This window comes from Cyrtonyx montezumae, unplaced genomic scaffold (assembly GCF_038088225.1).
Source record: "Cyrtonyx montezumae isolate F1298 unplaced genomic scaffold, pur_monq_1.0 scaffold_4, whole genome shotgun sequence".
In the NCBI taxonomy this organism is placed as follows: Eukaryota; Metazoa; Chordata; class Aves; order Galliformes; family Odontophoridae; genus Cyrtonyx; species Cyrtonyx montezumae.
Genome location: NW_027072045.1, coordinates 2,015,695 through 2,033,178, shown reverse-complemented (window position 1 = coordinate 2,033,178; position 17,484 = coordinate 2,015,695). Strand labels below are relative to the sequence as shown.

Below are 17,484 nucleotides of genomic sequence, written 5' to 3'. Positions count from 1 at the left end.
ACATAAGGATGATGCTCTAAGGAGGTTTTCTATCGACTTCTGGAGAAGGGGAAAAAAAAAGGCAGTTTTTTGAGGCTGGGAAGGGGACTGCTGCCCTCTTATGGCTTCTGAGGTGCACAGCGGGGGAAGGGGCTGAAAGAAGCCCCCTCTAAAGGTCTTCCAGGCCCAGAACGGAGCCCAGCTGCCCCTGACAGCCCGGGGCTGGATGGGGGATAGTCGCTGCTGGTATACCTGGGCACTGCATTTTGGAGAGCTGTTGATCACCTGCTCGGGATGCTGCGGAGGCAGTCTCCAAATGGAGAACGTTGTGCTGGCTGAGATTTGCTGTGTGGCACTTTTGTCTCGGTGGCTGTTAGACACGTGTTTCATGGGAACGTACCACCACTGGTGTCTGGGGTACGTGTCTGTGGGCAGGAATGAGTAGTGGTGCAGGTGATGGGTCTCCCCACCAGAAGTCAGCGACTGATATACTAATCCTACTAAATCTGGGGATGGGAGATGAATTGAGCGTGAATGGGAGATGAATTGAGCGTGAACACCTCACATGTCAGTTCATACAGATTTCAGAAGTGCAAAGGAGTGATGTTTCCTCTAAAAGCAAAAATATGGAGGGGATCTGAGCGTTATCAGCAAGCCATGCTTCGGTACGGTTCATCTGCTGCCAGCACAGCGTGTTCTGCAGCAGCACCTTGCTGTCCATAGCTCAGTTCCCTGAGGAACATCAGTGTTACTCTGCCACCACCACACAGATCCTGTCACCTAGAAAAAACTGAGTTCTGAGCTACTTCTGTTCAAGAACATCCAGAAAAAGGGCACTTCGATTCGGACCAGATGAAAGCCTCGTGCGCTTGCAGTACCTCTCTCCCAGTGGGTATTTCTCTGCTCAGTGCTCCCCTGCAGATGCCATCTGCCCCATTTGGCGCTGGCTGCTGTTGGGACCCACACGTGGCCCATGTTCCTGTGAGGGCACGCTCTCAAGCTGTCCTGCACATTTTCATGCAAAAAATTCCTTGAGCTGCCTATGTAGATCTCATTTGCAGAGGAGACACCTGTAGAAAAAGCTGTGGTTGTGCCTTTGTTCCCCATCAGTGCGACTGGAGCTGACGTCCCAGGTGCATGCTCCCACCTCACCCCATGCTGCCCTGGGGCCCTGCCCCATACGGCCAGAAGGGTGACACTGATTTTTACTTCTGACACTCCCATAACAAAAACCATTACCGCGTTGGCAGTTTGGCTCTTGATTTAGAACGGCGATCGTTAATTCTGGAGGCTCCCCTACATTCAGTGGTTTTAAATAGCACGAGCTGGATGGCTCTTCAGCAGAACTGCTCCTGGGGGACAGGAATTGGTTTTATGGATGGCAGTGTGCTGATAGCAGTGCTGAACGGCGGTGCTTTCTGCTGCTGAGGGCTCCTGCCACGCTGTCACAAGGAGGTGCCAGCACCACGCGTTACTCTGTGTTATTAACCGTCTTCTGCTGCTGCTAATTGCTAAGGTCTCTGGTAATTTACTGCACACTGAGGAACTTCTGTGTTTTCCAAGGGAAAAGCTGCTGCTTTCTGGCAGTTCTGCAGCAGAACTTCTCAGTAGGGTGGAAATGTTGGAGTGAAGCACGGGACTAAAAGAGGTTTGGGAGAAGTAGGAAACAGAGCTGCTGAGATGATCACCTGATACCAAATTTCCCTGCCTATGGGACCCAGATTTGCCCCACTCCTTCCCTGGGCCTGGCCAGGCACTGCTCCTGGCTGAAAGCACTGCACCTCCACTGCTGGCAGGTGGTGAATGGGTAAAGCTACCCCGTTTAGATAAGGTGGGAGTTTGACTTTTCTTTCAGGAGTGCATCAGGCCAACAGTGCAAGCCCTTTGCTTCTTTACCTAAGGGTTACTGCTAGAATCTGCTCTTCTTAGGAGGAATGTACTGAACAGCTCCATTCATTTCAATTCTGGCTGGCTGGCAAGAGCCAGACCCATTCCTTTTTTTATCCTAAAAGCAAAACTCAAGGTCGGCTCGCGTTACATCCTCTTTTCCCATCCTCTGTAGCAATGCAGTGTCAGCCCCCGCACCATCTCCAATTATTAAGCTTTCCTCCAGGACACGGATACCTGAACAGCCTGACTCCTCGCAGACAGGAGCGCTCCTTCTCACGGCCCGGCACCCTGCAGGCAGCACCTCTGCGCAACGGGAGCCCCGAGGCGATGCCGAGCCGCTCCTTTTCCCAGCAGGAGCCGCTTCTGACATTGCTCTGTGACGCCGACTTCATTTCTCTCCGAGCAAGTGCCTGATGGGTGCTGGCGTGGTGCAGCACTGACAGATGCACGCTGAAACCGTGTGAAAAATTTTGCAGCCAAAGCAAAACTGGCAAGTGTTTGACTTGCTGCCAGCTTAGCTCGTGGGTGCAAAACATCTGATGCTTTAACTGAAATGTTTACAGCAAGGAAAGCAGTTCCAGGCATGGTTCTTGTCAGAGAGAGCAGATAACGGCTCTCATGGCACTGACCCATCCCACTCCCCAAGTCCTGCAAACGCTGTTTTATGGATGGATATGGATAAATGCTTTAAACCCTCCTCTTCAGTTGCTTTGAAAGAGCAAAGCTGCAAAAAGCACAGAGTGCTTTCATCCGGAAGCTTTATTTTTTGACATAAATAGTGAGAAGTCACCCCTTGCTTCTCAGCTCCTCCCGGAGATGCTTTCCTTTGTCTATGAGCATCTCTTGCATCATAGGGCAGATGCCAAGTATGGCAGTGGCAGTCCTATTGCAAGGGGAAATTGCACAATAAAACATTGCAGGGACGTAGAGCAGTAACGCCGCAGGATGCAATGAAGCACTGGCACTGCAGTGACCACTTGTTATCTCCAACACTCCTGGCCTTTGTACTGTTCTGGCCCTTAGACCCCAGACTGAATCCACGATTGATGCAATGCTTTCCATCTTCCCATCATCCACACCCAAAGGGCAGCAGTGCATTCACAGTAATGCACAGCCAGGGCAGCTCTACCAGCAGGTCCAGGAGGTGGGAGCTCCGTGCAGCACTCAGAACACCATGTGTGGGGTGTGGAGGTGTGAGTTGGCCCCGAGTCCTTTGTGCTGTGGCTCTCCAAGCCTGGGCCGTGGCTGTAACAGCCCCTTGGGTGTGTGGGGCTGGTGGCTCTTTGTGCCCGTTTCATTTTATGGGGGAACTTCTGTCGATCCCTCTGGCTACAAGCAGCCCTGTGTTGGCTGAAGTCCATCCTGCAGGCAGGTGCTGGTGTTGGGTGTTTCGGCTCAGGGGTGCTCAGGCAACCTATTTCCAATGGAAGCTGATAGATGTTACCCTAACATCTTTCATCATAGAAGTAAAATCAATCTGCTTTGTGGAAGCAACAGGCTATTTTGTTAATTGAGCTATATGCGTAACTTCAATGTGAACACCAAAGATCAGCCGTGATTGTCCATAGCAAACAGTCATTTTATTTTAGAGCCTCATTTTGGTGATATCCTTAAAACAGAATGACGTCTTTTGATGCATTTTCAATCGGCCTTTCTTGTTCTTTCTTCTTAGAATATCTTGCATGGTCATAGAAATAGATGATAATAATAGTAACAATGTTGAGAATGATGCTAGGCAGCAGGATCCAATAGGAGTAGTCATACCTGTGTTCAGATCTGGTATGTGTCAGTGACACAGCAATGCACTTGATGGCTAACTCCACAGACATGTCATTGCCTTCTATATTCACGGGAAAAAGTATCATGACCAAAAGCGTGAGGATTCCTAGAAAACAGAAACACAAATGTCAGAGGTGGATCTGTACTGTGATGTTAGAAGTACTTGTATGGGGTAGCTCCATAAGTTGCTACTTTGAAATGTTCTGCCTAAGTCAGTGTGAATGCCTGTACTACAACAAATATGGATCTAGTATTTTCTTTAAATGTCCTCAAGATTTATTACAGAACTTCCATATCATCTGATGTCAAAGCATCTACTCAGTGCCACTGGTAACTATCTTCTGCTATAACCAATGGATTCATGCTGGCTATCCTTACCTATGGTCATTCAATGCCATTTATTTCACTGAATTTACTGCTGATGCATATGCCATATTCTCTCCTCGGGTGACTTGCGGGTTACCTACTTGATATGACCCCAGGTTCATGGGATAATGTGGTACAACAAGTGGATGAGACTTTGAGCAACTTGCTGAGGGTTGTGTTGGCAGAGCTTTGAGCAGGAGCTTGGGCTTGGCAGCCTGAGGATCTTTCCTACCCAAATTTTTCAATGACTCTGTGATGAGGTGAAATGAGGGCTCTTAATGGTTCTGTATCTGTTTTGCACAGACTCCTTAATGCATGTGGAGTTCTGTCACTTTGACATTTAACCAAATACTGCTTTTATTTCTTCGCTTTCATAGTGCTAACAGAAGTAGAACAAATGTACACTGGTGAAAGTATTCCTGCCCTTCCCTCCAGGCACACTGTGTTACCAATGCTCCTGCTGACTCTGGGTTGGGATTTAGCAGGGAGGACCCCAGGATTTCAGGCCATCTGGTACAAAGATTAAGAGCCTTCAAGATACACAACAAGTGATGCGTGATTCTTCATAAAACTGTGCCTGTGGCAAAATCAGCTTCCAGGTCATAGCTCTTAGAGGGCTGTAAAAAGTAACTGCAATCCTCAGCCAACGTGTGGGCTCTATTTTCTCACTAATATTTAGTTTGGCAATCCCATAGTTCTTCTATTTTGGGTCAAGGCTTACAGATAAGTAAGGTGCAGTTAGGTGTGTTAGGAGCCAACTGCACAGGTATGGGGGCTGTGCCCCCGGGAGCTGTTTGGCAGAGTTCATGGCTCTGAAACTCAGCATCTCCACCACTTATTTTTTCTGCTTAGGGAATGTTGAAACTTATTTTGATCTCTGCAAGCGTTGTTTTAGAGAATGAAACACATTTTACTGTGACTCAGCCCTTCTGTCCATCTTCGCTTTGATGTTAATGCTGTTTTAGATGTATTTGGTTCAACATGTTTCAGAAATAAAGCTGCAGTCCATCCTTTTGATGAGACCTTAGAGACCTATTTTGCTAGGCAGGTAACACAGGAACTATTATGCTATAGATACCATGAAGCAGTGGCAGTGTCTTTAAGGGGTAACAAATTGTAGTCAAATGCAGCAGGAATTCTGCTCGGTTCTGCTTTAATTCTGCATTTCTTAGCTTACTCTGTTCTTGGTGCGTGTCACGCATGAAGTGATGCTGCACCTTTTGGGGCTCTTTCACTTCGCTGCCAGCAAATCCAGCCTCCTGCAGGCTGGTGCTGCTGCTTTGCCAGCAACTAATTTTCAGATATCCCAGCAGATATGGTTAAAAATTAAAGTCATCTGAACAGCTGGCACAGGTTTCTCAGAGAGGTGGTGGTGTCCCATCCCTGCAGACATTCAAAGTCAGGCTGGATGGGGCTCTGAGCACCTGATGGAGCTGTGGCTGTCCCTGTTCAGTGCAGGGAGATTGGACCAGATGGCCTTTAGAGGTCCCCTCCAACTCAGTCAATTCCATGAACACATTTTCATTTTATAAATGTATATATTTCTTAATGAGAATGTCGTGTTGTCTACATGGTGGCCTCAAAGAGGTCAACATGGGCGTGTTACTCACCACTTATGGCATTCCAGGTGTAGACTCCAATGGGTCCCAGGAATGTCTGGTAGGGGTTGCTCACTGTGTTGGTGCACGTAAAGCCAGAGCTCAGGAGGGAGCTCAGCAAGCTGAGCACCAGGAGCACGATGATGGCCGTGTTGATGCTTTTTGTTCCATTGCTGCTCAGACCTTCTGCAACTGAGAGAGAGGAGGTGCCCAGGGTGTTTAAATGTGCCCAGCAAACCGAGAGTTACTGACACGTAGCTAATTGTAATTAGAAGCTAGTGACCTGTGGGTTAGGTAGCGAGCTTCTCTTCCTTAATGTTTCTGAGAATGTTTCATCTCGACAAGGCCAGGCAGAAATTCCATGCTGAGCCTGCCTGGAAGCTCGCTGCTGCTGCCCATCATCTCATCCCTGGTGGTTTAAGAGATATTTTTAAGTCACCAGACCTAAAACTGGTTCCCAGTGCAGATTATTTCCTTTCCAAGCAGCAGCAGTTTTCTTGCATGGAATAAAGCCGACCACAGAAACAACTCCTACAAGTCCAGTTAGCCCAGTTGTGTCTGTAGGACAGTCATGTCCAAGCACAGCCATGCACAGATGGATGAGGCAGGGCTGGGCATTGAGCTGGTGCTCGTACCCTGTTACATCTATCTCTTGCCCCACACCAGGAAGAAGCAAGGTTGGGGAAAGGATCTTCTACCTTCTTTAAAAGAAAGGAGCAGCTCCTGCTTTCCGTTATCCAGGAGGATGAGTGCATCCCAGGGCTCTGCAAACCCACAAACAGCAGGTGACAAAGCTCATGGTTAGCACTTCTGCCCCGTGCTCCAGCCTGCTGCAGCCCACACGTGCAGGTTGTTGCTGTTTCCATAGCTGTGTGCATGGCTGGCCAAATGCACTTGGCACATGCAGCCAGTCTGCTCAGGACTGTAATCAGTTTTATTGTTTTTTGCCTACATCCTTTCAGTTATTTGATACCTCGCTGATAATGAGATGCAAATATGGATGCAGCAATATAGCTACACTGAAATATATTATCTTCCTTCCAATTTAAAGCTTGAGAAGGCAACTGTAATGTGCCTGAACCTATAACAGATCTGACATCAGTGTTGTCATGCTCTGTTTAAAGAGATGTTGTGATAGACGGCCATCTGCAGGGAAACTTCCCCTCTGTGCTGCTCTTCATGCAAAGCCCTTACTGCAGTGCTCACATAGCACATAGATTGGGGCAATCACAGCAGTAAAAAGAACAAAACTGTAATAAACAGCCATAAAAAGGAAATAAACATTCGGAGCAAAAAGAAGAGCTCCTGGAAATAAATTAAAAGGAGAGCTTTCATCTCATTTAATGTTTTATGCTTAGTAGAAGTTAATTTCGGTTTGAAGAAATGGAAGGTAAGGATGTGTTATGGAAATCAGATGCAAATTTAAGCAATTCTGCTAGAAGGAAAGGGAAGACAGGCATTCAGGAGGCATCACTCAAGGAAATGGAGGTGAGCACGGCACAGCTGTACTGGAGCGTGTGCTGAAGCAGCCTTACTGCTGGCTGTTGCCTACCATGAGAAACACGCCTGGGCCTGAAGCAGACAGCTGTGTATGATTTCCCTCTGGCAGCCTTCCTTAATTTTATCCCTGGGATCATCTCCAGAGCTGACGGCTGCACCCCTGCACCCCCTCATTGCACTCCTTTGTCCTGACAGCAAGCCACCATTCAGGGGATGTGCTTCTGTCAGATCCCACCTGTTGCAAGCATGTTCACTTGATGTGACAGAGGTACCCTCTGTGTTGGGGTAGAATAGCCTGAGTCCAGAATGAAAGCAGAGCACCGTGCCTCCACCATGTCCTTCATATTTCACTCTACCTCCTATTCCTCATCTGTAGCTCCTGTATGGTCAGATTTGACTTCCCAAACTTATACAGAGCTGTGTGTGCATGGCCTCAAGGCTCCATGCCAGCCCTGAGGTCCGTGCCAAGCAGTGCTGATCTGGAAGCTTTCACGGCTCTGTCATCACAACACAGAATGAATTGTTCACTTAAAAGAAAAAAGGAAAAAAAAAAGAAAAGAGTTGAGCCTAACTTTCCACTTGGCACAGCGTCCCACCGAAGACCTGGAAGCTGGTGGGAATGTCCAAGTGCCAGCAGTTTTCAAGCATTTGAGCTGTATTTTAAAGGATAAGAAAAGAATAAATTCCTCCATGCTATAGTGAATTTCTGAGACTTCCTGGTGTGCTGCTCATTGCTGATTGCCAGGCTCAGATAGCCCGGTGTGCAGATCAGGGTGTTCCCCTGCACCTTGCTCACACCACTCTGTGGCTCTGACTTGCAAACGAGCTCAGCTGCCACTGTGGTCACTGCTGTGTCAAAAATTGGTTCCTTTCTGAGGCAAAACTTTCAAGCAGATGATGGAGGCTCCAGGGACTGAAGTTATTAGATAATATCTGTGTTTGGCCAGATTCTGAGCATCCCCAGAGCCTCTGGAGCAGCCCTGACACTTTGTTGCTCTGTTAAGTTTATCCATCATGCACTGTGTGCCTGTCGAATTCCTATTTCTTTGTTTGTCTTTCATCTTTTAGCTCAGAAATTCTTTTTGATGGTGTGGTATCCGAATAATAATATTGTTTTTGCAAAGGCTGTTGATAATCTCCTTTTCATACGGCCTTCAGTTGAAGTCAACACGGACTGTTGGTTAAGAAATACGCTAGATCCCCAACTTAGAATATTTCATTTACTCTCCAACATTTATTTCATGGTTTTCATTCTTTGTTTCTTACACCCAAGTATGAGAGTGCTGTTTGGGAAAGAAGCAGGCTGCCTAGCAGCCTCATCAGAACACTCCTGTTGGGTGACAGGCTGTGGTGCACATGGGCATTTGCACCTCTCTGCTGCCTGAGACATCCAATTTGGAGAACACCCCACCTTGTTGCACCAACAGATCGTTGACTGAAGGGTGTGGTCAAATGAGAGACATCCTACTGTCTTAGCACAACATATTTTGATCTAAAATTAGTATGTATGCAGTTCTGCAAAGTATTTCTCTTGTTTAAAAATGCACAGAATCCTACTTAATACAAAACGTGGCAATCACGCCTGGTATAGAACCTAAGAATGAGTTCATTTTATCTTGGAGACATGCCTGATTTAAACACTGAGGGATGCGGGCGCATCCATATTTAGAGTACTCAGGAAGCATCTTCCCAGCAGCTGTTGAAAACAACGAGCAGCTCCTGAAGCTCACTTAATTTATTCATCTATAAATGGTGCATATGTGAGAACTGCATTGACATTTCCTAAATGATGAGCACAAAAATCTAAATCTGAAGGAAGAAAACACGATTAAATGTATGTGGACCATGCAAGGAACTGAAATCCTTTAGGGATGCTTGGCAGTGCTGGGGGCTGGTTGCATTCATTGCTGTGTAGGCAAAGGCAAGGCATGCTCCAAATCACTGCCTGCCTGCATTCTCTCCTGGCCCTGCCCAGCTCCCCATGGGCTGAGTCCTGCTTTCAAGCAGCGCCCTATTAAAATCAGAGAGAGCCTGTATGCATGGAGCAAGGCATAGCACCTGAACCACCTGGCACGGGCAGCTATAATCATATATAAACTATTTTTGTAAATGCATATTTGTTTTTCTCAAATTACTTTGATTATTCTGATATGACAGTAAATAATGTGGCCTGATTGACTTGTGATTTAATATTTATTGGGCAATGACCTCAGTATTTGCTATATGTGCTGCCCAGCTTTTTTCATTACAATCTAATCATTGCAGCGTGAACTGATGTCCACAGTACAGCTCTGTCACATTGCTAATTTGGGTGTCTCTGTGCACAGGTACAATTTTCATACTAAATTCAGGTGGAAAAGAGCTGGGAACCGTCTTGAGGTTTAGATCAGCTGTGCTCTGCCCGGGAGGGTTTGTCTGCTCACAGTGGTGGGACATCTCACAGCCTACCAAAAAAAGAAAGCCACCTTCAGGTTTCAAAACTATTTGACTTACTCTTCCAAAAGTCAGCTGTGTTTGTTGGATGCCTTTTTTGCTCTTTCACGTGTGCTTGCGTGAGCCTTGAGGCTTTGAAGCCACAAAATGAGTGCAAATCCTTGTACTTGGTAGCAGCGTCCAGGCTTTGCTAACTTGGGCTTTTGTGAACGCTTCTGTTAATGCCAGCAGAGCTCCTTGTGCACACAGTTAGTTCTGCTGAACGGTGTGAAATCAGTATGCAGCCTGTGGTTGCATTTGGTATGCATCACTTCTTGCTGCTGTTCTGCTTTTTCTCATGTTTTCTTTCTAATACCAGGGTTTTTCACACTTCTGTAGTAACGTTCTCCAAGGTCTTGCTGGGTAAGCCCTCTTCTTTTTACCCCTAATTTTTTCTCTCTATTTTTTTCTCACGTAGCATCTCTCTTCCCTTGTCTCTCAACTGTTCTCTTGGTTACTCTTCAACCTTAATTTTGATCTTAATTTTACCAGTGAGGATAAATACCGAGAACTGCACAGAAAATAAGCTGGGCTACATAACAACAAAATACAAACAGCCTATGGCTTCCTGCTGAAGTGCTGTTCAAGAACCTCAGCTCAAAATCTCAGAGACAAAGAGCCACCTGGAAAAGGTGTGGTCACCTGTGCCTTTGGTGGGGGCCTTATAAAAGATGATGAGCTATGTCATAGTGCATACTTCACAGATGAGTGTTAAAAAGAAACAAGCGAGCGTAAGTCTTGAAAATATCACAGAATCACAGAATGGCCTGGGTTGAAAAAGACCTCAAATATCATTGAGTTTCAACACCCCTGCCATGGGCAGGGTTGCCAACCACTAGAGCAGGCTGCCCAGAGCACATCCAGCCTTGCCTTGAGTGCCTCCAGGGATGGGGCATCCACAGCCTCTCTGGGCAATATGACATGCTTCACTTTAATAACATCACTTAGAAATGCAATGGGGTTCTCTTAAAAGAAGGAATAAAATGAATATTTTCCTTAAAATCTTGGTCTGGCAGACATATAAACACCATCTCTCTGTCTAAATCAGCTCCATGTGTTTTGCTCTTTTCCCTTCAGCAATTTCAGAACCTTTCTCTATAAAATTGATGCTAATTTGATCATAGGCAGGCAAAATGTTTTAAATCAAACAATTAATTTAACATAATGAAATTTAAAGGAAGCCAAATTAGTTTTGTACGCCTTTAATGAAATGCTAATAGAGTGTTGCTTTTCTGTTTGTTGCTGAAAGCTTCTGAAAATTAAAATCTGTTTGACACGAATTCTGATCCTGTATTGTTTCCTCCTTTGGAGGCATAGGCTAAGGCCGCCGATCATCAGAAGTTGCCCTTGGCAGCAATGCTTCAGCATTTGTCTGCTTTTCTTGGGTCTTATTTTATACCACTTCACTCCTCGAGATAGCTTGTAGATATTTGCATGGAATATTTCATTCAGCTTGGAAAAGGCCTCTGAGATCCCCAAGTCCAACCCCACCCCCACTGTGCGCGCTGACGATGTCCCTAAATGGAACTATGGGGTCATTAAGGTTGGAAAGACCTCTCAGATCCCACGACCCAACCTCAGCCCACTGCCCATGTCTCTCAGTGCCACATCCCTACTGTTCTGAAACCCCACCAGGGATGGGGACTCCCCCATGCCCTGGGCAGCCTGTGCCAGTGCATCGCCACTCTTTTGGAGATGGTTTTTTTCCTAATACCCAACCTAAACCTGTCCTGAGGTTCTCACAGAAGGCCTTACAGCTGTAGATGATGGAAGAAGGGCTGCTCCTGCACCCCTGGGGCCACCCAGGCTGGCACCCTCTGCCCGGCACTATTCCTTACCTGGGAAATTGCTATCCGAGAGCTGCAGCCCGGCGCTGATGACCTGAGCACAGGTCACCTGAAAGAGCCCAAACGTGAGGCTGACGGTGGTGGTGGAGTTCCCTCCAGAGAAGCTGACCTCGCTGTTCATCCACCCCTGCGTTCCCAGAACAACACAAATGATGATGAAGGATGCAATGCTGGTCAAAAAAGCACCTCCGTACATCAGTGTCTTCTGTCTGGTTGGCATTTTGGCTGGCAGATTTTCCACAGGTTGGGATTTCCTTCGCTTCAGCCCTGTTGGGCGTAAGGCCGTTCCTCCCTTCGCTCTCTGGAACCTGCTCCGTGTGCTCGCTGAAAGTGATCCTGGTAAACTTTAAGCAGACAGCAGCAGTCATAAAAATGAAAAATAACCGAACTTTGGTCCGGAGGAGAGGCGTTACCATGGCTGCACCCAAACACCCCTGACAAGGATGGGAGGGAGCTGCCACCTCCAGCCCAGAGGGTCACTCACTGTTAGTGCAGCTCTGCTCCCCTCTGGAGCCCAAACAGAGCTCCCTGACCACATTTTCTGGATTTCTCTTCTCCCAGGTAACTAGTGATAGGACGAGAGGTCATGGCCTCAGGTGGCACTGGGGGAAACTCAGCTTGGGTATCAGGGAAGTATTATTCTTGCACCAGCTCAGGCTGCCTGGGGAGTGGTGGGATCACCGTCCTGGGGGTGTCCCAGAACCGTGGGGATGTGGCACTGTGGACTGGGGGTGGCCTGGGCTTGGGCTTGGGGATCTGAGAGGTCTTTTACAACTTTAATGGCTCTATGATTCTGTTCCTGCGTTTTCTCCTGGAAGGTTGGTGCTTAGTCTGGAAGCAGTTTTTGCTAGCTGCACACCCAAGCCCCTTTGGAAGCAAGTAGTTTATTCTGATTTCTTATAGTGAAGATGGATGACTATCCCTCTGCTCTGTGGACTCCCACCTTCCTGAATAGCTGCACTCCTCTTTTGAGGCCTCTTCCTTCTAGATGCTCTCTGTGACAGGACTGGGTTGCTCTGGGCCATTCCAGGGTTAAGGATTTTCCATATAGTATGAAGAAGTTATTTTTTTTCTAAGGAAGAGCCGTAATTTGTAAATTCCATATATTTTCACATAATACCTATTCCCTCTTCCTCTTTTTTTTTTTTTGTTTATTTGCTTCTTTGGGCTCTGTTAAGTTCCAGTCAATTTCTCTAAGCATCGCTTGCTTTAGATGTGTAATGATCTTTGATTGCACTTTACCAATGGGGCTTTCAGCCTTCAGCTCTTGTTCAGCTCAGACATGAAATATGCATTATTTGCTGGTTGCCTAACTGCTCTACAGGGAGGAAACAAACACCTTCAAGAGGGATTCATTTCAGTGGGCTGGTGAATGTGTAAAGGAGGCAATACTGAGAGAAATCTGCCCTGGGCAACGGAGCAGGAGAAACGTTACAGTGGAAATCATGTTTGAAATCAAGGCATTTTATTTCTGAGATGTATTGCTGGTCTTTTGTATGATACAGTCTCCTATATATTTTTATATTATATGGGACTTAAAATATACTTTTGATGCTGTTGGTTTTATGAACGTATACATTTTGTTTACGTATCCTGCGTGTACTTCATGTATAGACAAACTTCATGTGCTTAAGCATCGGAAACCCGAGGGAAGATTTCAGCTCTGAACAAATAAGGAACAGGAGATCTATCTTCCACTTTCCTTCCAGGCTTTCAGTTAAATTTTAACCACAGAAGGACGGGTAAACTTCCTTATGATCACCGCTGTGGGTTTGTACGGCTGTTTTCTCCACCCTTTAGTTCCACGCTGCTGGGGAGGAGTCAGTGATCCTCTCTCACAGAGCTTCTCCCTTTACTGGGTGAAGCACAGGCAATAAGGGTTTCTGCCCTGGTTCAGCTGTGCCACTTGACCCACTATGAAACACATTTAGAAGATATACATTGAAATATTAATGCCTGTCACGGTACTGAATTGGAGGGAGCACTTTTTCAGCAGCTGCTCATCAGACCTCCTTTGGCAGGCTTGAGAGAACTCAACATAAGCGAACTGAGCATTTGTGCCTTTAAAAAATGCTAAATACCAGAGACTAGGAGCTGCAGGGGATAATTTGTAGCTCCTTTCTAAGCGATCTTATTCAATTATGCTCAGTTTTCAGTGACTTGACTCAAATATTTGTGGCTCAAATTGTTGGAACTCTCCTGAGGCCGGGGGAATCGCCCTGTAAATGAGCCCATAATTCGCCTTTTTCTTTCCTGTTACCTTGAAGTTAATCCATTCTCCACTGATGGTACGATCGCTTATGTCTTTTCTTCCCACAGCTACCTAAAAAAACCATCGTGTCTCCTGCATTTTGGAAAGCATTTATGTATTTCATTATCTTCCCAGAGCAAAACCATCACTTTCCAAAGCAGTACTCCTGCTAAATCCGAAAGATTAAACCGTAGCTCTACGTGGGGAGCTTCCTCCTGCCATGGCAGTGCTTCCATGCCTTGCTCCAAATCAGGCACTCACACAGAAATTCAGTCTGACATGGCACACCTCATCACTCCAGGGAAAAGAGAAGAGATGGGTTTCCTCCAGCTGAGATAAAATGTGTCTCTATCAGTAATTTACCAGCTCGGCTCCACCTAGTGATGCTGCAGTCCTTGTACAGCAGGCAATAATAATAATAATAATAATAATAATCAGAGTAATTCATTGGGACCCAGACAGCAGAGAGATTTGGAATAAAATTACACATAGCCTTGTATTTTTAAAGGAAGAATATGTATTTAGCTCATATTTATGTACAAGTTTGCTTTAGGCAACTAGATCTGCTGTAAAATGAACAAATGCATTTATATATATATATAATGAAAGTTTTATTTATTTGCAAATGGAATGTTCCAGCCTGCTGCTGATTCAGACAGGCCATATCCTGTGCCCCTGCTAACCATTGGCCTCTGGCAGGGCTACACAGCTGGTCCAAAGGCGTTTTCCTATGCTGGCTAATGACATTTCACATGGATTTCTCTTCCTGTGTTGCACACATGCTCTGGAAGGGGGGACCCGGGCACGCAGACACAGCGCAGCAGCTTGCAGATGATGTCCTCCTCCATGCTCTGCAGCCAGGGAAAATTCAAGGTGAAACACTGCAGATCACCTCTGCTGCTGCACCACATCAATTGAGAATGGTTACCAGCAGTTATGCAAAATCCTGTGTTTAGTTAAGATCTTTCACTTAGAAAAATGCTAGATCAGTTTAGCACAGCGTCAAGGTTGGCTGGCAGGTATGTGCTGTGGGTATGAGCCCACCGCTGTGGTGCACCCTCGCAGATCTCACAAAGCCTTCACATCCTTTTCATTTTCCATTTTCCATGGCTAGTCACAGAGGAGAGCTAAGAAGGCAAAGTCCTTGAGCTGCTCTTGGCTCTGAAAGGGGTCAATAATCATCCACGTGTGCACAGCGTTGCAGGAGGAGGCTGTGCATTACTAATTATCTCTACCTCTTCTAAGCTGGACAAAAGATAATTGAAACAACTTGCTGGAAGTGTAATAGAGAATACTAAGAATGAGATTGATTGATTTTTTTTCCTTCTGGAAGCTTTGCAGCCAGCATTCTGAGTGGTGATGGAAACAGGGATCTGCTGAGGTCTTTAGAGCTGGCTGTTGGAAATAAGGTAAAGCATCGTGAATTTCACTGTAGCTGGAGACAGAAATCCAAAGCTCAGCTGAACTGCAAAATGATTGCAACAACTGTTTGGGAAACTTGGATGTGAAAACAACATTTTGTGTATCTGCTCCCAGCGCTGCTGTGCGGTGGATTTGTACTCTTGTACCTTCTGACTTTGTTTCTTCTATTGCTCTGATCCTTTCTACAATAACGTTGCAAGAGAAAAAAACCAAACAAATACATTTCAAATGCTGATTGGATTTCTTCCCAGAAAATGACTAAATCTCCTCACTGGACAGGTATTGAGTTGTGACTCTGGGTACTGGTAAGTGCTGCCCCAGCCCTGCAGAGCAGAAGCCTTGCTGGGAGCAGCCACCACCAGGCACGGTGACTGTTGGCTTCTACCCGGACAGAGAGAAAGGAGGAAGATCCCGAAGCCACCACGATGGTATCAACACAAATGTGACAGGAAAAATCCTGTCTTAAAATGCTCACCTGCTGTAAGAGCCTCCTTCAGTTTCACCATCTCAGTGAGCTGCCTGGTGTCTCCTCTGATATTCTTGGGCACAAGCTGTGCTGCTCCCACATATCACTGTAAGATATTTATTAGCCAGGCTCCCAAAGGCCTCATGGCCAAACTCTGTCCCAGTGGAGAAGTGATGTTCAGCAGTGTCCCCACTTGCTGTACCCACACGCCACGTGCTCAGGCCCAGGGCTGGGCTTGCTTCTTGAAACCCTTGGGAAAAAAACACAGTGCAGTCCTTATTGAAGAGCAGGGAGAAACCTTCTGATCTCGTGTGAAGCAGACACTGCTTTTTAATTTCTTCTTATTTTTCTATTTAATCACATGTGACTTTGAGCTTCTTCAAAGTATGTGATGTTTAGAACAAATCCTGGAGGTGGAGATGGAGGGAAGAGCTGGCAGAGCAGGCTTTCATTTCCTGCAATTTCTGTAACAATTATAAGGACAAGTAGTCCTGAATACATAAAGATATTCCAAGAAACTTCTAAATTTAGATTCCAAATGAAAGGATCCGAGACAAGTGTCTTTGAAGTCATTAAATGAGGTGCTGCTGTGATGTTACATATTGCCACGCTTTTGCCCAATTACTTGCTCTCTCAAGACCTCATTCTATGTTTTTAACCTGAGATCTATTTGCAGTTATCAAAATGGTGCCCCTTGCTGCTGTTTGCTGTTCTGATTTTGTCATTTCTCAAGCATGCTTATAATTTGAGTCCCAGGGATGCTGCTCCCAAGTGCACCACAGCTGTTCATCGATAGACGCCTTCCCCGCTGCGGCAGGGCTCACTATCCCGCTGGCATACATGAAACAGATATTTGGTGTTAAAATATCACCCGTTTCCCATCAGGTTTCTCTAGCTTGAAGCAAGGAGGACGCTTTGTGCCAGGGAGCAGCAAAGCAGCTGTAATTGTTGGTGGGAAAGTTTCCCACTGCCTCCACCACCACGATGCAGTCGCGGAGCAGCGGGAGCTGGGTCCTGCCAGAAGGCTGCCGAGGTCTCGCAGCGCCTCGAGCTCATGGGAAAGAAGGAGGAACTGGCTGCCAAAGAGCTGACAGTGCTGAGAATGTGGTTGATTTGTGATGGAGAGAGAGGGAAAGACAGGGGAGCAGCGGGCTGTAGGATGGACAAAGAGCAGCCGCGGCTGGAGCCTTGTTGGGACGAGCACGCACTCGCTACTGCTTATTCCCTTTGTTTTGCTGCAGCATTTCTGATTCCTTGAATCAGAAGCACTGTTGGTGCAGCCAGATTTCCCCGAAACAGCTTTGCTTTTCATCCTCTCCTCCTTTCTGAAGGCAGAAATTCTCCTCAGACCTTGTCTGGAGGGAAGGAGGATCAAAGGGTTTCGCCCCTCAGCTGAGCGGCTCCTGCAGAGTTGGGATCCTGTCCCTGCTCCCTGGACAGAGCACTGCACTGGAGAATATTTTATTTTATTTTTTCTCTAGCCAGCAACTGAAGATAAAATCAGCCTCTCTTGTCCCCAGGTAAAGTATTAATAACTATAACACGTGCTACCTTTGTTTCTTTTCTGTACAACTTGAGCTTCACATTTCTTCCTTGCAACTAATTGATTTCCGAACCGCAATAAAACAGCACTTCTGATTTCTACACTAACAGAAAACGTGATTGTATCCAGCACATGTAATAAGCACAGAGTCACAGAACTGTAGGGGTCGGAAGGGACCTCCAGAGATCATTGAGCCCAACCCCCCTGCCAAAGCAGCTCCCAGCCCAGGTTGCGTATCCCATCTATTTGAGCGCTTGGATAAAAGCAGTCATTCAAATTATTACATAATTTCTTGCCGAGGAAATTGATGACTTGCACCACTCGATCTACCACAGGGTTCAGTAAAAGCAGTGCCTTTCCTGGTGCCGTGC

At 46.4% G+C, this 17,484-nt stretch overlaps 1 protein-coding gene across 1 annotated transcript; it reads right to left on the bottom strand.

Annotated features, from left to right (window-relative positions):
* Positions 1-2,647: 2,647 nt before the first annotated feature.
* Positions 2,648-11,756, bottom strand: CLRN3 (clarin 3). The gene is made up of 3 exons (XM_065746130.1): positions 11,423-11,756; positions 5,625-5,804; positions 2,648-3,754 (listed from the first exon to the last, which is right to left on the bottom strand). Exons 1-3 carry the CDS (start codon positions 11,649-11,651, stop codon positions 3,480-3,482), a joined length of 684 nt encoding a protein of 227 aa, XP_065602202.1. The 5' UTR covers positions 11,652-11,756; the 3' UTR covers positions 2,648-3,479.
* Positions 11,757-17,484: the final 5,728 nt, after the last annotated feature.

Excerpts from the sequence above, each read along its gene's own strand:
- CLRN3 (XM_065746130.1), bottom strand. The coding sequence starts at position 11,651 with ATGCCAACCAGACAGAAGACACTGATGTACGGAGGTGCTTTTTTGACC. Across the intron at positions 5,805-11,422 it reads CTCGGATAGCAATTTCCCAG|TTGCAGAAGGTCTGAGCAGC; the intron begins GTAAGGAATAGT and ends CCTCTCTCTCAG. Across the intron at positions 3,755-5,624 it reads CACCTGGAATGCCATAAGTG|GAATCCTCACGCTTTTGGTC; the intron begins GTGAGTAACACG and ends TCTGTTTTCTAG.